The 25,990-nt window shown below is 40.5% G+C and overlaps 1 protein-coding gene across 8 annotated transcripts in view; it reads left to right on the top strand.

The window, feature by feature from the left end:
- TCF4 (transcription factor 4) overlaps window positions 1–25,990 on the top strand; it is a 349,525-nt gene that overhangs the window by 175,677 nt on the left and 147,858 nt on the right. For all 8 annotated transcript variants that reach the window (XM_036244526.1, XM_036244527.1, XM_036244524.1 and 5 more), the window contains exon 6: window positions 4,725–4,789. In XM_036244526.1, the coding sequence (XP_036100419.1) occupies window positions 4,725–4,789 (65 nt within the window). The remainder of the gene's footprint in view (window positions 1–4,724; window positions 4,790–25,990) is intronic.

Here is a 25,990-nt window from a genome sequence, read left to right as displayed (position 1 = left end):
AACAGCGAAACAGCCTTGCTGGGTGTTGTCCTGCAGCATCAGATAGATAATGTTTCAGCAGGGCTTTTCACTGGGTATGTTTCACTGTAGAGGTGCATATTTTCACTAGTAGGTGAAATACCTACCATTTATATATAATTTTGAAAGTGGCCTTTCAAGAATGAAAGGCTGGAAACCTGAACATAACCTTGCTATAAGCCTACTGGTCGACCTCCGGTGGGCTCTCCTAGCACAGCTTATCTCCAGGAACCATATCATCAGTACACTGTTCTTGTTGCCTCTCATTCTTTCAAGGTCGCTTAGAGCTGTCCAGACGTAGTCATCTTCAAAGGTGATACTTAGATGTATTTCTGTGAATGAATGGACTTATGAGACCATTTTTACCTTTATGCAATATTTTTATTCTCGTCCAATTCCCATGCCATTCCCTTACAGGATACTATGGATATACTGGAAGGAAAATCGGAAGTCAAATGGAAAATTATATACGAATATTAAAGTATTACATTTGGAATTATATAAGCATTTGTTAACCACAGTGCCCCCAAATAAAAAACATCATTTTTTTCCTTATCATTCTTGGGCAGCAAGATAAAGGATTACTGAATAGATCAGCAAACATATTGGTCTTTAAACAATTGGAAGTAGCTTATGCAATATTTTCTGCTTAGATTAGATTTTCAAGGGCAACGGGAGAAGCAAGTGAATTTTTTATTGATTGTCAGTTGGTGTCATTTTAAATTATCAAATTTAAATACAGGTTTTAGCAGCTGATGAGTTCAATTTGGACAAAACACATGTTGACTCTCCGGGTTGTTTGCTCACTGTAGATGCCGCCTGTTCTAGAGGGGAGGCTGCGTCTTGGTCTCCTTTGTCTAGAAGGATTGATTGACTGATGTTGTGTCTGCTCATTTACAGCGTTTTTCTTGTTTAACTTAAAAAATTGTGACATAGTAGTACATGTTCCTCGCATACATCATTTCTGTGGAAGAAGCTTGTTTAGCCAATATGTCGGCTCAGTGTATGAAACGCTCTCCTCTTTCATTCAGCCTCGGTGCACTCCACTAGGTCACGTCATCCGTCTCAGGCACGGCAGATCGTCACCAGCAGCAAATTTAACATTTGGTCCTCCTAGGTATAAAAATGAATCAAACGCCTGTCAAGATTTGTTTCTGGTATATATTTCAGGATACCCCCCACACCCTTTCTGGGCACACGACAAATGTTACTAACGGGTACTTTTAGTTTTTAAAATATGGACAACAGTACTCCATGCAGTAAAAGACTTGAGCGATTAATGCTACCCTTATGCCTCTTTTGAGTAGTTTTAGCCATGGGGCTTGGCACTGCCACCATTGTCTTTGTGCCAAAAAATATCCGCAGCGGCTGTCGCGTTCTAGTACTGGAGGGTTGTCTCGAAAATTCTGCAGTGAACGCGCCGGGCTTGTGCATCACTGCTATCTCTTTAAACATTGGGAAAATAGAATCTTTAGCTGTTTCAAAGCTCTGCGGTGGTGGTGGGGATGGGGGGGGGGGTGGCGAAGAATGGAGAGAGGAGGAAAGAAGCTGTCTGCCAGCCAGTGGGTATAGGGACAAAAATCCATGCCTGACATAGAGTGAACACAGATATGTAGGAGCTTTTGTGTTCATGAGCACAGAGTTCCTTCCGAATCCTGCTCAACCATGTTATCAGTGCTCTTGATAATTGTATTATCTGAAACAAACATTCATGTGAATTTTAAGCAGAAAATCAGCATCAAGACCATAGCTAGTTTTTAGTGGACAATTTACACAAAAGGTGTATTTATTTTCCTAGACACTGAGGTGTCATTGTAAAATGGCTGCTTCCTGCCATTAGGAAATGAGAGGAATAGATATAATACATTTGAGAAAGTGCTTGGGTTTATCCATGGTCTCTGATTATTTTGCTCCCAAACAGGGGTTTGGGCTCTGAGGGCAGATTTATAGTTGAATTTGGGAACAAAAAGATGTAATAAAGTTAAAGGCTTACACTATCAGAATGAAATGTGTTTGCTCATGATCTCTGGAGCGATCTATTTGATGGTAAAAGTGGATGCTACAGATGAAATCTTTACAAGGAGCATAATCCTAAAAAAAAAAAAAAAAAAAAAAGTGCACCTCCCAGCCTCCTGCTGGCTGCACTGCCTCTTTGGTACCTCGCAGACTTCGACAGAGTCCTGGACTGGTGCCCATTGATGTCATGGAAACACTCAAATTACTGAGAATGATTCATGTCTATGCTGGTCTCTTATCCTCCCCCACACAAACAGGAGTAGATTTTTAACCCTGACAACTTGTAATTTGCAGTGGGTTTATTTTTGTATCTGGATAAATATTTTTTAACAAGCAAAATTAAGATGAAGCAGTCTGTATCTGATATGATAGTAAAGAATGCTGGGCCTATGTAGCCTGGAGTTCTTCGGGGACTCAGTGCAGCATGAATTCATATTCTCCTCATCTCCCCCCTCCTTCTCTCCCTTTCTATCTGCTTGCTTTTCCGTTCCCCTCTCTCTCTTTACTTCTCTTCTTTCCTTCCTCCGCTTCCATTTATTCTCCTTTTCTTTCCCTCCCTCTCTCTCTCATCCTTACTATTTGCAATGACCTTCTAGCTTCAAAATAAGGGAAGGGAATGTATATATGAATTGAGACAAATCCTGGTAGGAAAATTCATTTCTCTGAGGTCTGTGTGTTGGACTCAAGTTGGGAAATCATGTCAGGTGGTGGAATTCTATAGGGGATAGATTCAGTCATTCCTTCTAGAGAGAAAACTAGATAGCCTTTCTTTCTTCAAATTGTATTTTACAATCCAGTTTTTAGGAATTACCAAAACAGGACACTAGATGTTCAATTTCCTAGGCAGGCAGAGCAAAGTCTACTTTATTTGTCATCTGGCTTTCTGTCTGCCTGTTTGCCTGCCTCTCTACCTGCCTTTCTAGTTGTTAAACAAGTGAATATTATGTCAAAGTGAATTATGATGTGGTTGCATTGCAGCTTTTTAGGTGCAAGAGCTTAAGGAAGGACATATGTTATTTGATAGCTCACAAAGGTCTAACCTTTTCTGTAATATTTGTAGAGAAGTTAAAGGGCATGTATAGGTTATATTTGACTTACACAGAAGAGTAAATATGTATGCATGACCGTCTGCACTGCTGAACAGGTAAATGAGTCTTTCTTCAATGTAAAATCCTCATACAATTAAAGTTACTCTCTTAGATGTCCCAAGACAGACAGTCTGTGCAATAATATCCTGTTCCACTGGAACTGAAGCCGATGTGGACATTGATTTTCTACTTTGCACTGAACGATATACCAGAAATGGGTACGGGGATGTTTTCCCAAGTTTGAGATTCATTGTAATCAGTAGAAAAGTTAATACTAGGGAGGGTAGGGAAGGGTTAATTTTAACACTCACGTTTGGCTTTCTTTGAAAAATCATCTTCTATTTTATATATATAGTGACTTAGCTACAAGGTCAGAGTTAAGGTTTGTTAAAGGTACATTTTTGCATGGTGTCATGAAGGCATGCACTGCATTGCCATTGAACTAAAACAATAAATTGACCACTGTTCCTTTTAGCATTTGCATTAACTTAGGTTGAGGGGAAATTTGGGGGTTTGTAAACTTTAGATGGATATCATTTAGTCCCTCAGACTACTAGTTTTGAATTTCCCATTGGAAAAAAGAGTAGTATCGTCCTAGGTAGAGTACAGTGTTCCTTATAATTCTGCTCTCCAAGAGAGAAGTATCCTTCATTCTCAGGCGGCATGGGGTTTGTGTTCTGGGTTCTTGGCCTTGTCCCTAGACCTTCTTAATGTCATGATATGGATCGCTTTTCTATGATAACTCTTCCTATGTCGCTAACTAAACTCTACTACTTAGATCTCTTGTAATGTGGTTTCATTGTCTTCCTTGCTGACTATTAAGGCTAACCATGCTTTAAAAGAAACAAATGAGCAGCCTTGATTTCATCCTCAGATGTGGTCAAACAGCTTCTGAGGCTGCATACATCTTTGTATATACAAGTTGGGTTGTTAGAATTGGAGCAAGATACTCACATTCCAGTATCCCATGTCCTGCTGAGTTTAGTGGTAGAATCTGAACTTGGGTTCAGAGTCGCAGCAATTTTTCAAAAGCCCTCTTTCCAAATGTAAATTCCATCATCGTCTTGATCGTGATGGAATTTACTCCTGGGAAAGGGAGTTAAAAAAAGAGAGTGTCTCAGAATTTTGAATAGTTTCTTTTGCTGTATTCACCATCTGGAAAGCTTGATTGATTAGCTTTGGCCTAACCATTAAGTGTCAATATAATCAATGGGAATTACTAGACTAGGGTCATTACATAGATAATTTGCCTGCTGTGTAAATAAAAATGAAATTGTTTAAATTTTTTGAGAGAGAGAGAAAGTGAAAATAAGGAATGACAATTTGTTTGTTAGAGAAAGTGGAGGCCATTGGAATGACAGTTTTTGGAAGTGTGGAGCAGTTTGGCTAAGAATAGGAATGAAGGATATTTTTTTCCAGTTTATCATAGCCAGAGTGAGGAAGTTTTATTCCCTCTCCTGCTTGCATACATTGCAGTAGTGCCTACTTTACGTATGTAAACATCGGGGAAGAGAAGTCGATGTCTGTTACCTGGAGGATTTTTTTTTTTTTTTTTAAGGAAAAACACTATTTACACTTTATTTTTGTTGTTTCTCTTGGCAGGTAAAACAGAAAGGGGCTCATATTCATCTTATGGGAGAGAATCAAACTTACAGGGTTGCCACCAGGTAAGTGAGAATCTTGCATGAGGAAGGGTTGAGAGAATTAGCCTGGGAAATTGCTTTATTTTATACATTCGACTGTGTATTGTAGACCGTGGCACTCAGATGCACTGAGAGGCTGCCGATGCTTCTTTCTTTTAAAAAGTAATGAAATAGCACAGAGCTGGGAAGTAACAGACACCTCATCTTTAGGTCTCTGGCATATTAGAGCTACATCACTGGCTTGCTTTTATTTTTTAATCCATCAGCCAGTACCAGTGGCACTGTTTGCAAACCAGCGACGTTGCTTATAGTGGTTCTATCAAAAGAGTTTATTTGCAATTAGGAACTTAAGAATTTCTTCACTGGAAATACTTCGTGCATCCATGTGTCAGACCCTGGGTTCGGTGGCTATTGCCCCAAATTATAGTTTTCACAAGGGCTGTATGATGTTGTGTGAAAACAGGGTTGTACTGAGGGATAAAAATGTCTGTGAAAATATGATTTGTTGTCCCTTTTTGTTTCTGAATTGTTTTTGGCTGGAAGTCAAGGCCAGCAGGCTAACAGCAAAGCCGTCTCAAGGGAAGTATGCGTGAGCTAGAAAAATAAGAGTACTTTAATTAAATAATGAAATGCCAGTGTAATACAAAGGTATAGCATGTGTGTGTTTGTGTCTCTGCACCTTGCATTCGCATACATACTTTAACTCTCCAGAAAACGCCCAGTTCTAAAAATACTATCAATAGCCAAAAGTGTACGCTTTGTTTCAAGACAATTGAGATTTTATAGTGCTTTCTTTTTAATTTCAGTATCAGTATTAATCACACGTTTCAAGCCTTTTTTTTCTTTTTTTCCTAAGGTTTGGGCTTGTTTTCTTATAAATGCTTGGTTTTTTACTTTGGAAAACTCTTGATAGAATTTAATAATCCTCTTTAATATTCAAAGCTTTCCACTGTTTTATTCTTCACCCAAACAGAACGTGTGTTCTTTTTGTGTTGGAAAGGGAACGCTTGTTCTCCTGAACCCTCTCACCCTCCCATTTCCTTTAATGAAATGGGGGAAAAATCTGTTTAAAAAATTTAAAACAACTATTTAATATATCCTGAAAAATGTAAGCAAACAGTTTTAGTAATTAAATGGAGCCCCTGAAGGAGGTCTCCTCTGCGAGGCAGTTATGTTCACTGGCGGTGGGATTCTGGTGGCTTGCTTTCCTGGGTGTATTTGCATTTTTAAAGTTTCCTCCTCTGACCCAGCCACCAGTGCAGTCATATTCAGCATCTGAAAGACTTGCTGTGATGAGCTGGATGGTGCTTGGTTAAGGAGTCCCGCGGCACAGGCTGCAGAGGACAGTTCATGGCAGTTTGTTTGGAAAGAATTCTGCAGGAAAGAAATTTACAGTCATTTCAACGCAACGGAAACATCTTTGGAATGTGAGTGCAAATGTTCGGGGTAGATAGCCGGGCGACAAGCCTCCCAGTGCCGAGTCTCTGGTGAAAAGCTCTCAGTTCCTGCAGAAGAGCCTGTTCCTGTGTATCTGGTTTCTGAGGGTCAAGGCAGAGGTCGTCAGAGTTTTGGGGAGAAGAAAGTTGACAACATCCTTCCTTTTTGCAGATGGTCATGGCAGAGGTCTCTGTTTTTGCTGGGCCTCTTTTTCTGGTCAATGAGAGAATAGGCTTCCTCGCCCCTGTATCCTTTCTTACTAATAGGAATTGGCGTGATTCCTCACAGACACAAAGATTTCCTCTGCTGAGTAAGCGTGAGGCCCCTTAACTTGTGAAAGCATCATCCAGACTGCGTGAGTCTGTCTGTGTATGTGCGGGGACACAGACCCTCCCTCGGTGTGTGGGGAAGACTTCCCTCAGGTGAAGCTGAAGTTAATCTTTTTGGCAAACAAGGTGAGAAGTGGAACGGGGCAGAGGGTGGAGTATAGAGGTGCACGGACTGGTGTGTGTGTGATGGCTGGGTTCCTGGGCCTTGGGAGGTTCATTTTGAGACATTCGTGTCCAGGAAAATTCTGTTGTATCTAGGAGTATGACTGCCTATGCTTTTCTTAAAAAGTCTTCATGTATGGACGTGGAGTGTGGATGCTTGCTTTCTTCTTTCTGCTCCATGGTTGTGAGTCTTGCAAGAACTGACTCTCTGTGCTTAGTCTGATCTCAACAGGATCCATAAACAGTGCGATCATTTTTGGATAAATAAAAGAGCAAAATTTTGGAGATTCCCTGATCAAGGGGATAGGGGCTGGAGAGGACTAGTACACATATTATGAATTTCTGCTTTCTGTGAAATTTGGGAATAGAACAGACCAGAGCGTGTCTTCCAGTGTGAATGAGTTTCTCTGGTGCCGACTTGTTCTTTGAATCCCTGTTTCCAACACCAGCTATGCAAACCCAAAAGAAAGCAGCTCCTTGGTATCTTGGGCTTCAGGTCTAAATAACAGATCCCGGGGGAAATGGTCCCCCGCTGTGTGGCAAGGTGAGTGACTTCGTGGAGGGGAGCTTTTGTTTTCTCCTGTCTACTCCTTTATAGAGACACTGGATGGAAAACCTGTAGCTGATATGCCCTAAGGAGCCCCAAAAGCTGCTTTATTGTATTATAACAATATCCTGTGGACTTGTAGGATGAGCACTGTTACATGTGAATTCGCTTATTCCAGTCCCAATGGCCTTTTGTTTGGTGTAGAGAAATGCTGGCGGCAAGCAACAGGTAGCAGAACGCTGTCCTGGAGAAATGTGTATTGTTTCAGAAAGGCATCAGTTTAAAGATCGTGTGTGTGTGTGTCCATTATGTTTCTCTGGAGGATTTCACACTAATAGTGACAGACATGTGGCTTTAAAAAAAGTGGGTATTTTAGCAGAAAAACAAAAGCCGGCAGTTTCTTTATTGTCAATTAAGTTGTTTTCATTAAAAATGGTAATGGGATAGTATGAACTTATTAATGCACTTCTATATAAAATTATCAGAAATAAATACAGTGACTTTTCAGACTTTTGAAATTGTACAGAAAATGACCCAATAGACAAACCAAAGTGGCTAGCTAAAAAGGACTTTTTTTTTGGTCTCACTAAATATGGCAAAACTAATTTAAATCAAATCGGGGTAAGGAAATCACACCCAGGCTTAAAATGTTCTTGCCAAATTGCAACCTCATACTACTCTTACTGGCAGAAAAAATAAAATTTATAATGGAAAGTCTGACAGAAATGAAAATGAGCGGAAATAAAGTTTTTCTCAGGATAGTCCAACTTTAAAATGACAAATAACCAATAGCTAATATACCGACTGGGCATCACTGCAGAGGACAAAAGAGAAAAACTCCTTAGCTTTTGGCCTCTTTTGCTCTTTGAATAGGATGTTTGGCAATGACAAACTTTTTTTTTTTTTTTTTTTTTTTTTAATCTTGCTGAGATCTGTTTGAATGAAATGATGTCAACACAAATGATTGTTATTATGGCTGAAGTTTTCCCCTTAAATGGAAATTTAGCATTGATTATCAACAATTGTTTGTCTTTTCGTTCTGGGATATAGCCAAGTCTAAAGCAGTGGTTTCATTATTAGTATCTCCTGGATGGGGGGATGGGAGTGTGAGGGGGTGTGTGTGTGTGTGTGTGTGTGTGTGTGTGTGTGTGTGATGGAAAGCTGGGCCCTATCTGAGACTAATTAAGTTAGAATCTTAGGAGTTGGGCCTTTGCTTGTCTTACTCCCCAGGTGATTCTCATGTGCATCTGGGTTAGATGATTTCCTAGAATGTTCTATAGGAATATGCTCTATTTTAAAGATTTGTGTTCAAAACTCTGGAATGGCCGCTGACCTTCAAAATGCTTTTAGATTTCTTGCCTTAATTTGATTATTTAAGACATGGAAATATATTGCATATGTACGTCATTTAACAGGCACTGAAAATTACTGATATGCTGAAAATCAGTAAGATGCCTTGAAATCTTTATACAAAATTTCACAACTGAACGTCTCAGTCCACATCTTGTTTGCTCTAGTGAAGTCCAAGGCTGTAACTCCATCTGCATTCTTTCTCAAGTCACCAAGTAGGACTGTGCTGATAAAGTGATTTGATTTTTAGATCTTAAAACTGACAGGATTTAAGAATTAGGCCTAATCTCGAATACCTTTGTTAAATTTCAGTAATTTTGAAGCTTTAGAAGACAGGGGTCTTCTCCATATTTAATTTTGTTTTCTACATAAACCTAGTCTTTTTAGATTTATTGAAATTAAATGTGGAGTTTGTTCTGAAGCAAATTACGTATTTAAGAATGGGTTTTATTCTTTTCTTTTTATTTTTGATACAAAAAGAATTACAAATCAGTCAATTCTAAAACTTTTGGCCCCTTTAAATGTTTTTCTTATTTAAATTCAAAATAGAAAGGGTATAAACAAAAAGGCATGAGCTCCCTTGTTTCTTTTTATGAAAATGACTATTTAGGTCTTGTGTAAACAGAAATACATTTTGTTTTTAATATGACATCAGGCTTAACTGTTCATGGTGTGCAGTACCTCAGCCCAAGTCCTTGCATCTTCTCGGGACCCTGCTCCACCCCTGACTGCCTTGTGCATATGTTTGTGTACCGCTCTAGCGCTCTGCTGCAGTGCATAGTGCTTTTTAAATGTGGCATTATTTGTGTGTGTTGAATTCTGGTTTCCATCGGGATTCTGTAAGCTCCTGGAAGGCAGGGCCATGTCAGCTTATCTCGTACTGTGTGGACTCATGTTTAGTTCTCCAGCATCACTCAGGAATCATTTTGAGAGTAATGTCTCAATAGCAATGTGTAAGAACAGCATAATAAGCATTGTTTTCATGCCTGCGAAAACCATAAAATCATACTTTCTCAAAGAAAGTTTTTCGGAAGCCCTTCCTTCTAACTTACTGTGCAGACCCTGGAATGATACCAAGGTCATATCATGGAGAGGCACTTGTCACTCACTTTTAAGGGGCTGAGTACTAACCTGGTGACCTCGCTGATCTGGGCCTCAGCTTTCCAAACCCTCAGTGTTTCTGGTGGGTGTGTTGTTGAAACCAAAGGTCAGAATCCAGACTCATCCTTTCTGAATGTACCAGTGTGGTCATTGGGGCAGACTGTTTCAATTTACGACAGTTTCAGACATCACAGGGCCTGAGTTTGCAGTGTGTGTGCTGTTGTGACTCTGGCCCTGAGCCCTGTTTTGGGACATTGCTATGGGTGTACCCCTCTCCCAACACCACCCAGCACCCACCAAAGGAGAAAATGCAGCCATTCTTTCATCACATTGCTTAACAAATATTTATTGGCCCCCTAGCGATGTGTTAGATACTATGGAGAAAAACAAAGGAAGCTCTTTTTTACATACCCTCCCTTCAGTCCCCACCAACAGCTTTCTGGGTATTAAGGAGGAGAATTTCTCAAGCTTCATTTATTTAATTAAAAATGTTTTAACATCTCATAGTATATATTTTTAAGTTGTAAAAACAGTAAAGTGTTTAAACAGTTGTTAATGTTTGTGACATTTGCTTCATGTTTGTAATTGTATGTGTGTGCGTGCATGTGTGTATGTATGTATATGTGTCTGCATGTGTGTGCGTATATGTATGCATATATATACACACTCATTTTTAAGTGGAAGATCTAATAAGATTTTACCCCTAGATTTTTTTTATTATTAATCTCTTAAAATTAAGGACACTTGCTTATTTTACTAAAGTACTATTATCACCCCTAACAAAATTAACGATCGTTTCCTAATTGAATCCCCAGTATTTATTCAGACTTTTTCACTTGAGGGGTGGGGTCATTGCTTATGCATGTACTTAGTTTATGTGTCTCTTTATAATTTCTTTTATGCTGGAATAGTTCCTGTAATTTAAAAAAAATGATATTTTCCTTAAAGAGATTAGGTCATTTGTCTTGAAAAATAACCCCCTTCTAGAATTGTCGGTTTATTTCCTTGTGGTGCTGTTTAATTTGTTACTCTGTCACTTGTCTGCCTACAATTTGAAAATTAGGTCTAAAGGCTTGTTCAGATGAAAGTTAAGCATTTGGGCTGAATATTTCACAGATGATGTTCTGTGCTCCACACTGCATTCTGTCTGGAGGCATATTATGTTCTGTTGCTGGTGGTGATGCTAACTTGAATCAGTTGGTAAAAGTTGTACTCCCCCCGCCCCCATCTCTTCATTGTAATTAAACCTTTCTGTTTTGCAATTAGCAAAACAGTCATTGTGTTGATACTTTAGTCCTGGGCAGTTAGCCCTGTTCCCCAACAATCTTTGACCTGATTGTTTTCACATGCAGTAATAATGCTTGCCTGATTTAGAGGTTTTTGAACTAATGATTTTTAAAAAAAACTCCGCCATTCCTTCTGTATGTATAGCTGCCATTCCTCTGTAAAGAACTTTCTTTCATTGTTCATTTTAGCACTGTAAATTTAAGTGCTTCATATGTATATACATACTCTATGTTACTCCTTGCATTGAATATAGCCCTTTACCTGGAGACTACTGGGAGCATTGAAGCCGTCTTCAAATCTCTTAAGGTATACTGAGAAGAAGGTAGTTATGGCTCAGGCTAATGGTCAGAAAAGCTTTAATTGCAGCATAGAGGAGGTAATTATAGGTATGTTTCCTTGAAAACAAAACCCTGTAGGTTGTTTTTTTTTTTTTGTTTGCTGAAATTTGGACTTTGTGACAATCTCTGTACTCCTAGCAGTTAGATTAATTTTGCCATAAGAATTGGAGTTTCTGTAGGTTCTCATATCGTTGCCGCTCTATATGCTAGTAATTATTTTTACAGATCTCAGCACAGTGACCATGGAAGGCTGCCCAGCTGAGCCTAGTAGCTGCTGGTGCTCCATGAAGTCGCTCTGTGAGGATCCTGAGAGTGGCTCCAGCCCCTTCCTGGGTCCTTTCCCAGCCCAGACGTGGCTGATGAGTGCATTTCTCAGAGTTAGCTTGGGTTCAATCTACAGACGACCTGAGGAGATAATATTAAATGCCAGTATAAACCTCCCGGGTCATTATTTCAGTTCTCATTGAATAATTAAGAAAGTGATGCTCAGAGGAGTAAAGCAGGCTGCCCCAAGATTTCAGCCCAGATAAGTTTCAAAGCCAGGTCTCCAAAGTGACTGCTTTTAAAGCCAGTGCTTTTCGGCGTGCGTTTCCCGCTGCCCAAGCCCGTGATGCCGTTTCGAGGCCCAGCGGTCTAGAGGGCAGCGCCTCTGGAAAACTCCTTTTGGTAGATTCCAGGCTCACTGCAGAACTTGGGCCCCGACCTGGTGCCAGGAACAGAGTAGCTTCACTCAGGTCTGCTCAGGGTGGACAGAGCTCTGAACACCGTTGGCGTGGGCGGTGTTGGAGAGCGTGGGCGGCTCTGCTCCTGAGCACCCAGCCCCCTTCTGAAAAATAAAGTACGTGTCTGGACGAATAATCTGTCTGTAGCAGCCTCAGAATTAGCATGTGCAGTTTCATTAAAACCAATGAAGATTTCCTGTGAAAAGACGGGGGTAGAAGATGCCAATTCACATTTCAGCAACAGCATGAACACTTTCTTCAAAATGTATAGATTATATTTGGGCCTTGCTTTTTGTGCAAAGCGGGCAGGATGTGGTTTGCTATCACACGGATTTGGATTCATTATAGATCACATTATTCTTCTAAAAACACAAGAACTACTTAGAATGAAATTCTGAAACAGTACGTTAACAGGCTTTTAACTGTGACCCCCGAATTTTGCGATGATGGCATTTTACTCACTTGTGAAATACATGAAACGACAATTATGTGTTGGAAGCATAGGCGAGTTTACCCAGCAGTTCAGAACAGCTAGTGCATAAAAACCACCGAAATTGCTTTGAGATGATTTTTTTTTTTTTCGATCCTCACCTGAGGATATTTTCTTATTTATCATCAGGTGGAGTGGGAGGGAGGGAGAGAGAAAAGGAGAGAAAGAAACATTGATATGAGAAGCACATATCAACTGGCTGCCTCCTGCACCACCTGGCCAGGTCCAGGGACAAACCACAACCCAGGTATGTGCCCTTGACTGGAATCGAACCTGCAATTCATTGGTCTGCAGGCTGATGTTCTAACCACTGAGCAAAACCGGCCAAGGTTGCTTTGGGATGATTTTTATGAAACACCAAAGAAATGGAGTCCTGGTATCCAAATTGAAGCTTCACCGGAATGTGGGGATTAACTTCTCTGTTCTTATGAAAACTACTCAGGGGTTTTAATAACTACTAGCAATCAGGACTGCAGTTCATTCAAAAATTTTTGAGATGTAAAGAAAAAAGGGAAAATCAGTTAATGACTAAACACACAATTGATTTAACACTGAGGTGCACTTGATAAAATTTAATGTTGAACTATATCTGATTACCATGTGGGAATCTGCATGGCCCTCTAGCTTTTTTCCATGAGAAAGAAGACATACAATTCAGAGTCAGGAAAACTTTTCAACATGAAATGGCAGAAATATTTATTTCTTTGTCTACAATCATGCTTGAAACGATTCCACATTAAGAAAATGTCTCCTGAAACTCTTAAAACTGAAACCCAAAGTTAAAATTATGTGAGCCCTGCAAGATACCAACAAAACCCCATTATTGTTTTAGAAATAAATGTTAGAAAAGAACAGGTATTGAGTCGGCCGCTGTGCCTGAGAGCGGCGACCTGCTGTGAGCGGAAGAAGCCCGTCCTCTGCGGGTGTGCGTGTCCTGGGTACTGCGGGTCCCTCCATGTGCCTCCCGCGCAGGCAGGCCCAGCTGTGCTGCAGCACGGGCCCTGACGTCCAGTGTGGTGTGAAACAGTATCTAGGAGAAGCAGTTGCTCAGGAAAAGAAATCAGGCAAGAATACATAGCCACACTTGCTTTAGCATTTCTGACCCACAAATGCCTTTTCATAGAAGGGCACTTATTTTTGTCAGACATGTTTGTACTTAAGGAAGTGATGTCAGATTTTGGTGGACGGCATTTTTAGCCTGGCATGTCCCCAGATTTTGTTGAATAGAATGTATCTTCACTGTTATATTCTTAGGGTACTCAATGAAATCTATGTATCCCTCAATTCCATTAGCCTCTCCTTTCAAAAGACATTTCCCAGTGAAGGCTTTCTATGATGTTTTAAAAAATAACCAGGTATATCTTATTTTCAACCCACCTCAAAGCTACATTTATGTGAATTTGGGACAGTGACAATTCAGTGATAAGAAAGTAATTGAGGAAGAACGTTGTTGAGGTTTCCAAGCGGTGACCATCCTCTAGAGCTGTGAGGTGGGGTCTCTGTGTGTGGAGCTTGACCGTGGTGAATGCATGCAGAATGATCCGAGCTCATTTGCACCATGATAATGAACAGCAGGGCACTGAATCTTTTCTGTTTTATTGGAATTGTATACAGTAAGTTATTAAATTTCATCTCTGTAATACACCTGCAGTAAAGTAACAAAACATTGCTGCACTTAAGGAACATGTGTGTGTGGTACAATGGCCTCCCCCATCATTTCAGCCCCCCAACAGCTGCTTACAGATTTCAAGATCCATTGTATATATTCCCTTGAGCCCACCTCTAATAATCGAGACACATCTGCCATTGCAGTATTATAGGCATATGTAGTTTTATTGAAAACTATACCTGTAAAAAAATTAAATAACTCCTACCTCAATTAAATTGGCAAGCTACCTTTTGCAAAGATTATATTGCAGATCTCCTGAGACTCAGTGAGTTCATTTTATTCTTATATTACAAATCACTAAATATGCTATTTCTGTTTAGCTAAGTAGCTAGCTTTTCTCATACTTTGATGATAAGTCACTTTTATCTATTCTCACTTTTGTTTTCCTTTTACCCTTGTCTTTTTTAAATTTATCTTTGTTGTGGAAGGTATTACAGACGTCCCCTCTTTTTCCCCATTGATCCCCTCCTCCCCACACCTACACCCCTTTGCCTCAGCACACTCCCCCCTTCCCTTATCTTTACATATTTAAAAAAAAATCAGGATCAAATCTTGACTCATCTTGTGCTTTGATAGAGATTTTTACAAGCTTCTTTGAGATCCATTTGATCTTCCTAATGGCAGAATGGGAAATAATAGGAAGAGGGAGCGAGTTAGTAGATCATACACGCATATGTAGGTAGATTCCTGTTGGATTAAATTCTGTACCTTCATTTTGTTGAATGTCGGATCAATTATGAATATCTATAAAATGTATCGAAGTAGGAGTAATAGTAAACTATTTGGTAAAATCAAAACATTTCTGAGTATAACACCATTCTCACTTAAAGTCTGTATAGTTATTCATAGTGAGTTAATCATGCTGCTATTACGGTGATTCAGCTAAGTTGAAAAGTTTGTAAATTTGCTTCATAGAAAAACCCAAAGACAAGATGCCCACTATATGAATAGAAAGAAAGCTATATCCCCCTTTGGGAGAATATGAAGGTTACTCAATACATAGTTTAGAAAGGAAGAATGTTTTGTGCTCTTGGGAAGAACCATGTGTGAATGGACCGAGGGAATAAGGAATGGATGCTTATCCCCAAAGTAAGCGTAGATTCAGAAAATGCATGCTTTGACGACAGTTGAAAGGTAGATGGTTTCACAGGATGAAGTCACAGATAAATATTAAGTGATAGTTGCTGTAGAATATCAAGTAGCATTATTTATCACCAGTCAGGATTAAAAATAGTTGCATGTTTAAATGATGACTCTTTTGGTAAGAATATTGATTAAAGTCAGTTGTCATTTGGTTCTCCTGTGAGTTACTTGGGTCTATGAGTTTATCCTTGGTCTGTAATCAGCTATGATGTTTTCTGTCCTTATGGTTCACGGACTCAGTGTTTAATGGGGATAAAAGGCTGAATCCTAGATAGGGTCATTGCTTTCACCTAGGATCCAAAACCCCAAGAGAATCAGAATGCAAGATCTTAAATAGATTTCAACTTTATAAGCTTTTTGTCAGTAAAAATACATTCTAAATTCTAAACAAACCTTTTGAGCAAAACTCTTGCACAAGTTGGGGGAGTACAACTTATTGTAGGCCACCCCCCGCCTTTGAAGCCCTCTGCACTGAACTTTTTGCCCTTGGATGTGAGTCGCTCCTGTGGAAATACCTATTATCAGTGCTTTTGAACTGTGAAGTTTATTTGTCACACGGAGCTCTGCAACTCAGAACTGTCATGTGTAGAGTGACTGGTACAACACACATCAGCGGTGGTTAAGGATCTGCTATGGACAGTGACATGTGGCAAAGAAGAGTGTCAACAGCTGCTGCTACTGATCATTGTCCCTTAAGGAGTCTTTCTGCATCTCTGCCATTTTACTGTCTCAACCAAAGAGACGTCGCTAATGGGCAATTCTTCTTAACCCTATCCCATGTAGTTTCCAAGTAAGATTTGCTTGAATTTCTTTTCAGGGTGCAAGTTCTGGGTGCCATTTTGTCAATGGAAGGAATATCTACGTGTGGGGTATTCTATATTGGGGAAGGCATTATTCTTTGATTTTTAGGAGAACTTATTCTCTATTCCTTTTTGCAAATACCATACATACCCTATCATGCTTGGACTCCCCACTGTCCATTCCATTCTTCATTACAAAGCTGCTTCTCGTTATATCCTAGGTAACTGTACTCTCCTCTAAGGTTATATAGCGTGCCTTCAGAAGTTCACAAATGTCAAGATTGGAAGCTCCTATGGAGTTCCATCCGCTATGTCTCTCTTAGTTACCTGGTGCAATATTTACACGTCTTGCTGTAGAAACAGAAGGCAAACATAGTCAATCAGCGCTGTAGAACCTCAGCCAGCAAGCAAAACATTCCAGAACATTCAACAATAGTATATTCCACCACACCTTTATTTGAGTGTTCGGTAAATATTTATTACAAAATAGCACTCTGTTCCCCACTTTCAAGATCATGGTAATACTACCGTGGTAGAGGGCTTGAGCTAATAGTATAGTTTCCTAATTTGAGACTCTTAATGTATAACTTTTCAGATCTATATTCTTATATCTATTTAGGTATATTGTTTAAGGGGATATAGTAAAATCTGTCAGTTACCAATCGGATAATTCATCTAAGGCATTGTGCTTGTTTGAGTCAGTGGATGGACAAGTAACTGAATAAATGAGTTAACATTTTTGCACTTTTATGCAAATTTCTAATCTTAAATTCGTTATGCCAGTGACCCAGAAAGATAGCAGCTATATTTAATCCCTATTTTATTGATAACGAAACAGATATTCAGAGCGTTTTTGTCACTGTTAATGGTAAGTGACAGAAATGGGACCAGAACTCCAGATTTATTATTGTATTTGTCACTTCTTTAACTCGGAATCAAATTGGTGAAGCTTTTCATCATAGCAAGTAGCCTTCAGTCCTCTCATGGATGGTTCTAGCTCTCTTCTCGCCGGTGACTTAGGGATCATCTCGCTGTTGAATTCTTCCTATTCATGAGAAAAACTGTGCTTCTGAAGAGAATGCGAACCCAGCAATCTACATCGAGAGCACTGTCATTAGAAAGCCAAATAAGGCTATTTTGAATGTTTCCCATAAGCAAGTACAAACTGCACACAATATGGTGCAGTTCCCCGTGTTATCTGTGAGCCGTCGGCGGCAGTGACTCTTCTCGCTGGTCTGAAAGGACCGAGGTGTGCGGCGAAGGCAGAGGCCTTGAAGCTCGGGGTGAAGTGTAAAACCAGCTGCATCTTGTCCCGGTGTCACCCCCCTCGACTCTCCCTGGCACCCTCCGTCGCAGAGGTGGGTAGGGGCAAGGAAGAAGTGGCTGTGTGGCGCAGATCATGATTTACTTCTTCCTCTTTCCTCCTTGCGATTCGTTTTCTTATAACCTTGAGGTAGGACATGAAGACAACTAGTAATGATAATGCGTTTAGCTTTGGTTTATAACACTGAAATCCTTAAGGATGGAATGTTAGAGTAAGAAAGGACTGAAAGGACCCCTGGTGCCCGATGGCACTTTGTAGCCAATGGGAAACTAAGGCTCAGAGATGCTATGAGACTTGTCACAGCAGACCTCACTCACAGGGACTCACACCGAACAGACTGAGATTCAAATAGCGTGTAATGCTGACATTTTTCCTACACGTCTTTGTGGCCTCTTAATTCCAAAGAACACAGGGCCACCCCAGACCACGAAGTAATAACCAGAAGCAGCTGGAAATGCATCCTGAAGAAATTTCCAAACTAGTGTCCCTTTGTTCAGCCTCCACTGAATCGCATTGTCACAGAGCCAGAGGGTATCGTTTGCTTGTAAATACTGAGTTTTTGAAATGTCACTGTAACACTGGAAAAATGTTGTCTCAAAAGGTTGCCAAAGTGTCAGAATCCCGACATGGTAAATACCAGCCAACACAAGTGCCCATAAATGACAGGAATAAAATATACTTGACTAAATCCATAATAATCACTGATAACACTGTTTACCCTCAGTGACCAGGAGCCGTGAACTTGGATGAAAAGCACATGTGTGCAGATATTATTAATGTGTCTGAGCCTTTCGCCATTCTAGAATATTTTGATGGAAAAGCTTCCTAAATATGTGAAAGCTTTACAATAAGAAGCAGGTGTGGGAAGTAGGGTGCCAGGCAGCCCTCACGGAGCTGGAGAAAGCCTTGGTGACGCGGCACCCTGATAAGGCCTCCCTTGTCCTGGTCGGAACCACCCTGTGAGCCAGGCTGAGAGGACAGTCAGTCGGGTCTCTATTTTCTATAGATGTGATTCCTAAAAGGTCCATTTGGCGCAAGCAAGAGCTCACTCACATGCATGTTCTCAACAGAAAGAATATACGGAATGAACTTAAAGATTAAAACCTCAGAGCTACAAAGGCAAGAACCCATGGGAACATGGACTAAATTTTTTGTTTAAAAATTGATTTTAGAAACAGGAAGGGAAAGACAGAGAAACTTCGAAGTGAGAGAGAAACATCGATCAGTTGCCTCCAGTACGCGCGCTGACTGGGAATTGAACCTGCGACCCTTTGGTGTATGGGACGATGCTCTGAACAGCTGAGCAGCCAGGCCAGGACTGAACTAGATTTTCACTTAAGAGGGTGGACAGGCAGTCAAGGCTCCCTCCAGTCCTAATGCTCTGTAGTCCAGGCTGTTTCCTAGTAGTGACTCCTGCTCTGAGGAAGTGATCGCCTCCTCCCCCGTTTGCCCAGCATAACAGTGGGGCCCGGGTATCAAGCTCTAGGAGGAGCTGCAGAAGGGGGCAAGCCAGTGTCTCAGCCTCTGCCATGCCCCAAACACCTGTCAGATCCCTGTCCCCCAGGACCGCTCCGGGGACGGTGGAGACTGCACAGCCAAGGGCTGGACTCGCCTAGTTTTTCAACAGGTGAGAGAAAGCCAGCAGTCCCGGGGGGGCCCGTCACTGCGCCGAAGCTGTGCACTTGGAGGAACTGGGGCTGCTGGGGTGACCTTGACAGTACGTGTGCAAAACCAAAATGTTTTCTGTCTTCCTTGATGTACTCCTGTGTTTTGATTTCTTCTCTTCCTCTTCTCTCTCTCTCACATTCTCTCTCTCTGGCTCTCTCATTGCTTTCTTAACTAAAAATAAAAGACTGCATTCAGTATCAATAAATACTCAGTGCTGATGAGATTTGAGAAAGCTATAAAATTCCACATTGCAAATTGACATCGGACCAAGAAATTATGTCAATCTCGGAATATTGGATTTTGATGCTTAGGAAAGAATTTGTAAGAAGGGAACAGCTTTCTGTCAGAAGTGCCGAGTTCAGTACTAGCTGAAGAGTGGTGAGGAGTTTGAAGTTATCTGTGTCCAAGGCTGTGTGACGCTGGTGTCCATGAAAAGGCTCTGTGGGTGACATTACCGCTTTCAAAGAGTTTGGGCAGAGGAGGGAATAGGAGTGTCTTGAGCCCTTAGGAACTCAACTGTTGGCCTGGCATCCTGGTGACACGGCCATTCAACCCTGCCATGGGGATTTCCTGGGTGGGACCCAGGGTGCTCTTGGAGATGCCCAGCAGCTGGCTGGGGGCAGGGCCCGCTGCATTCGTTTGACTGATGAGGTGTAGGTGTTGGTGTTGGAGAGACAGAGGCTGGTCGGGCTCTGTCCTGGCACTGCTCCTGCTCGTTCACAAGTGAAGACAGTTCTCGCAAAGAAAAACAGCTTTGTCTTGCAGGACGAGCGGAAAGGCAGTGGCCAGGTGGACATTCTGCAGCCTGGCACCCTGCAGCGAGGGCCTGATTGCCTGATTGCCTAATTGCCTACTCTCTCGGGCTGTGGCCACTGGGGGTGCCTCCAAGGCTGAGCTGGACGGACCTGCAAAGCCTTCAGTTGCACTTTTTGACTCTTAAAAGAAAGGACCCTTATCCCCAACTCTTTCAATTCTTTTCACTCTCTAGCGATCTTTTAAAAATGATTTTGTAAAAGCCAGTGGTGGTTTCACCTTAGGCAAGGCAGGTATATCAGACTCTTGTTGGGAACAGCTGAAGAGGAATTGAGTCAAGTGGTCAGGCCCACAGCGCTGTGGAGGATCTCGCTACGTTAGGGTCAGTTTCAGCGAGGCTGTACTTTGTTAAATTCGTCTTATTTAAAGAGGTTTGTGCTGTTTCGACTTCATCCCTGCAGGTGGACCGCCACAGCTTCCACTCTTGGTCCACTCTGGTTGTCTCTTGTTTTCCTTCCTGATTCCTCCGCTTCAGCCAGCTGCTCTGTGGAAACCAGAGAGAAGTAAAAGAGAGGGAGGGGGAGGGGAGGAGGGAGGGAAGTAGTTTTACTATGAGAGGATAAAAATACCTATCAGGCTCATAAGGTAGCTCCTTAGTGAATTTTATCATTTAATTATTAGTTTAGGGGGGATATCTGTGAGCTTGAGTTAGCTAATTAAGAAAATAAGTGCAAGATTTTGGGGGACTCACCTTTTCACTCTCCAGATCCCCTGAGTGTCTTCCTTCATCCCCACTTCCAGAGTCATTCTCCCCCGCCCTAGTATTTATGTAGTTGTTCAAGCAGAACTTCATCCTCCAGGGACCTATCTCCAGATCGCCCCCTCGTGGCTAGAGGGGGAAAGGACAAGATGGAGGATGGGAAAGACTAGGTGGATCCCTTCGCCTCTTCTTTTCCAATACATAGTTTTAGTTACCTATAAAATTAATATAATTCAGTCTCAGCGGGGACCAGCTCTGAATAAGTTAGATTACCACTACTGACTTTTGGGTGGTTATGTGAATGACTCACTGAGAAGAGGATGGCTGCAGACTGCACATGCTGGCCCTTCATGAGCTGGTGTGAGCAGCGCCGGGAGGGCTGTGACTTCATAGCACGCTGATTGCCAAGCACTTGCCACCTCCATTGCTGCTTATTGGCCTGCCACGTGTGAGCATGCCATCTGATCGGCAGCTGTCTGTGGTCGGAGGGCCATCTTTCCTCCGTCCCAGAAAGTTCGAACACAGCAGAGACATCTGCAGCTCTCTCTGCGGCCCTGACAGCGCTGCCCTGCCTGCCAGCCCACAGACTCAGAAGGCGGCATGTGAAGACTCAGGAAAGGAAAGGATGTGAACCCACTGACCATTTTGGTTTGGTAGATTTTGTAAAAAAGAAAAAGTCACTTTTGGAAGTGACTTCAGTCCATCTAGGTAGAGGAGGACATGAGATTCAGTGTCCTGATGAATGGGGCCAGTGGAGTGTACAGTGTCTTGGTAGTAATTGGTGATGGGGGTGTCATTTGATGTAAGTGTATAGAATTAGGATGGAAAGTTCATTTTCAGGATAGATTTTGTGTTTCATGGTGAGGTTAAACAGAAGCAGGGGCATGTCTTCATCCTAGGAACGTAGAATTAGTGTCTCCTTTGAAGGTCACATTTGGCTTATGTAATGAGTATATCTTGGAATGTGTGTGGTTTGGATGAGGTTTTGCTCTTTTTCTTTCCCAACCAAACCTGACACTGCCCTGTTGGGGGCAGATTCCAGAATCTATGTATGTATTTCATGGAATGTATGGCTAACCCTACAGAGGCATGAGTGTCTCTAGGACATTTCCTATACATTAGAGATATCCAGCTGGACTTCTGTGATAGAAAAATCATTTAAATTATCATACAAATTTCAGCATGGGAGTTTGGATTTTCAAATCTATGTCTTGTCTCTGTGTCTTCCAATGAAGTGCTGTTATTTGAACATCTATTAGGGCATGTAGACATGCAGGGCTGGGTTTGAATTGAATCATACCACGGATGCTTCTTACACTTGGAAATGATTTAGTTTAAAAAGAGGAAATATTTTATTGCATTCATTTTTGAAATGTATTTAGAAAGGGAAACTGTATGGGAATACTGAATACATGGATTTTACTTCCTTTGAGTTATATCGTTCATATTTATTACTTGAAACTTAACAGGTCTTTGTCTCTGAACCTGGGTAAGAAGAGAAATCTGAGAAGTCTTGAGTCATTTGTTTCAAGCTCTCTATACTCTAGTGCTATATAGACAGGTTTTATTTGGGGGCTACTGTTAGATAAAGGAGCATCACTAAACTAGTTGGAGAAAATCCAGAGAAGTAGACAAAAAGACTCCTGTTCAGAATTGTCCTTTATAGACTAAGATGGGAATAATCGAGCAGAATGTTTAGAATCTAGTAGATCCTGGACTGATCCTGAGTTCAATCCTAAGGAGCACCTTTTTTTAAAGCTCAGTGTCTGCTTCTGCAAAATGAGGGCTTGGCCTAAATGGTTTATGAGATCCCTTCTAGCTGCTGTGTCTGTCAGAACAGGGCATGCGGGAGAGAATACACACTGGTAGCCTTTTGATATTTCAGAAATAGTTGACACATTTCCAAAATAGCACATATAAAGCAGAAACCCTTTGCCCTTGAAAAATACAGAAAGTATTCAAGAGATATACATTTAGCCTCCATTAACTATTTTCTTGTTATTTTTAGTGTAGTATAAACAAATAAAGGTGATGAAGGAGGGGTTTAGTCAAATGGGACTCATGACCCACCTGCAGATTTACTATTTCTCTTGGAAGATGGTTTTGTTTAAGACACTGGGAATGCTGTGTCAGAGCCTTATGCTGCAATATTCTATCGATGCTAAAGCACTTTTTTCACATTTTAACATCTCGGAAATTTATGATAGGCCAATTTAATTGGAAACTTTGTTTCTTTCTTGGTGGTAAATAGTGATGTATTTACTCAGTGGCATCTTTTTTTTTTTTATCCTCACCCGAGGATATTTTTCCATTTTTTGTACAGATAGAGTGGGAGGGAGAGAGAGAGAGAAACATCGACGTGAAGGGACACATCGAGTGGCCGCCACCCGCACGACCAACCAGGGCCGGGGACAAAGTGCAACCGAAGTACGTGCCCTTAGCGGGATCCGAACCCGGGTCTCTCTGGACCGCAGGCCGACGCTCTAACCGCTAAGCCAAACCGGCCAGGGCCTCAGTGGCATCTTGTATTTGATGAAATACAATTCTAAGAGGGAAAGCAAGATTTGTTTTACTGAAAAAGACTAAGTGACTTCTTTACTGTATTGCTGACTAATGCTGTGAATGTCTGTTTCACTCACTTTGAAGAAGTAGCTTAGGAATGCAGTTCATGGGCAGATCTCACCTTGCCAGAACTCTGCTCTTAATGCCCATTTGAGGAAGGAGGAAATATATGTTAATGCATATATAGAAGGAATATTCTGAAACTAATTTAGCAACTTCCACTCCTTGGCTTCTATGACATTTTTTTTCTAGAATCACTCCAGTTAACTTTTATTAGTCAGAAATTTCAGGTATCTTCTGCAAAAGGAGGTCAAGGGTCTTTGCTAATTTCCAAGCTGAAACTCTTGGAAATATTGCCTGGTCCAATATTACCCAAAGTTTTCAGTAGATCATTTAAACTTTTTATGTTAGAGTAACATCATTTGGGCACCCTCTGACTGTTGAGCCTTCCAGAGCACCAGCTCAGAGGTTGCTACACAGGCAGCTGCGTACTTACCTTTAAGGTCTTTAAATGGGAGCTCAGTTAGAACACATTGCATGTTGATATCATGCATATCCACTTATTAAATATTAATGTAACAATCTATGTAATAATGATTTCCCAAGACACTCCATCCATTCGCTTCAAAAAAGATGGGATAAAAAGCGTCGAATTTTATTTTTTTGTCAATTACGATATGATTTTAAAAAATCAAGGAGATATATTTTGTTTCAAATACCTCATTGATAGAGATGGGAATAGTCATATTCTGAAACTCTTTATTTTAAAAATTCTTTAAACTTTTAGATTTTATTTTTCCAGCTTTAGTGATATATAATTGACAAATAAAATTGTATATATTTAAGGTATACAACATGATGATTTGATATATGTATACAGTGTGAATGTATCACAGTCAAGTTCATTAACACAACCATCACCTCAATAGTTAATTGGTGAGGATGATTAATATTCTTAGCATATTTTGAATATACTGTACAGTATTATTAACTATATTTACCATGCTGCACATTAGATTCTCAGAACTCATTCATCTTATAACTGTCGTATGTACGTTTGTACCTTTAATCAATATCTCCCCATTTCTACCACACTCCCAGCACAACTACAACCACTATTCTATTTATTTGTATTTTATTTTTTAAGATTCCACGTATAGGTGTTAGTCTTTCTCTGTCTGGTTTATTTCACTCAGCAGAATGCCCTCCAGATTTGTCCATGTTATCTACAATGGCAGAATATCTTTCTTATGGCTGAGTGATATTCCAGAGTGTGTGCGTGTGTGCGTGTGTGTGCGCGCGCCCCTTCGTGGGTATTGCAAATAATGTTGCAGTGAACATTTGATTGCAGAAATTTCTTTGAGATACTGATATCTTTGAATCTATCCCAGAAGTGGCATTGTTGGGTCATATGGTAGTTATACTTTTAATTTTGAGGTGCCTCCATACTGTTCTTCATAGTAGCTATACCAATTTACATTTGCAGAAGTGCACAAGGGTTCCTTCTTCTCTATCCTTGCCAACATTTGTTATCTCCTGTTTTTTTTTTTTTTTAAATAGCCATCCTAACATGTGTGAAGAGATTTATCTCTATGGTTTTCATTTGCATTTCCCTGATGATCGGTGGTGCTGAGCACTTTTTCAAGTACCTGTTGGCCATTTTTATGTCTTCTTTGAAAAAATGTCTATTCAGGTACTCTGTTTACTTTTTTAAATAATTTTTTAAAATTTGCTTCTGAGTTGTGTGACTTATTTGTATATTTAATGTATTAACCCCTTATCAAATCCATGGTTTGCAAATATTTTCTCCCATTTTATGGGTTCCCTTTTCATTTTGCTGATCATTTCTGTTGCGGTGCAGCAGCTTTTTAGTTTGATGTAGTGCCACTTGGTAATTTTTAGTTTTTGTGTTCTCTGTGCTTTAGATGTCATATCCAAAATATCATTGCCAAGACCAAAGTCAAGGAAGCTTCCCCCTGCGTTCCTAGGAGTTGTATGGTTTCAGTCTTTAATCTATTTTGAGCTAATTTTTGAGTGATGTAAGACAGGGGTCCAAAGACCAATTTCATTGTGTCATCTCTCTGAAACATTCTTTCTTTGTGTTAACCTGTTCTTGCTTATAAGCACACTAGTATGGATTACTGAGACTTATTTTAAACCTTCTTCCTAGCTATAAGAGTTTTCTAGAGTACATAATAAATGTTATTGTTTTCTGGGTGTCATGTATTGGACAGAGGAAGCATTTACAGGTGTTAGATATTCCACAGCTTAATTGATCTACTCCGCTACCTGGAGATAAGAGTCACACTCAAGGGATTTATTGTGCAGGGCATAAGGGTGACACCCTTAAACCAGTCTTCCCAGCTCTGCTAACTCAATGTCCCATCTAGGGCAAGTTAGTTCTTCAAACTTGCTATAGCTCAATCTCCTCCCTATCTTAAAATAGCATTAATGTTAGCACCTTTTTCATAAGATTTTGTGAGGCTTGAATAATTTAATGTATGTAAATACTCAGAAGGGTCTAGTACATGGAATGTGCTTGATAATGTTAGCTATTATTATAAAACTGAAAGTTATTAGGTAAGCAAGCTATAACTTACCTTGGTCTTTTAGTGGACAAGAGTGGGCTATCTTTGGGTCATTGTTTCTAAAATCTTTCTGTCATGTATTCTTGGTGAAGCTTTTCATTTTGGTCTAACATAACTTTAGTAACATTAATTAGTCTTTGCAATTTCATGTTGAGAAAGTAGACATTCTCTCTCTTCTCTGTTTTTTTTTAATTT

Source organism: Molossus molossus, unplaced genomic scaffold, assembly GCF_014108415.1.
Source record: "Molossus molossus isolate mMolMol1 unplaced genomic scaffold, mMolMol1.p scaffold_m16_p_6, whole genome shotgun sequence".
NCBI lineage: Eukaryota > Metazoa > Chordata > Mammalia > Chiroptera > Molossidae > Molossus > Molossus molossus.
This window is presented reverse-complemented; position numbering and strand designations above follow the sequence as displayed.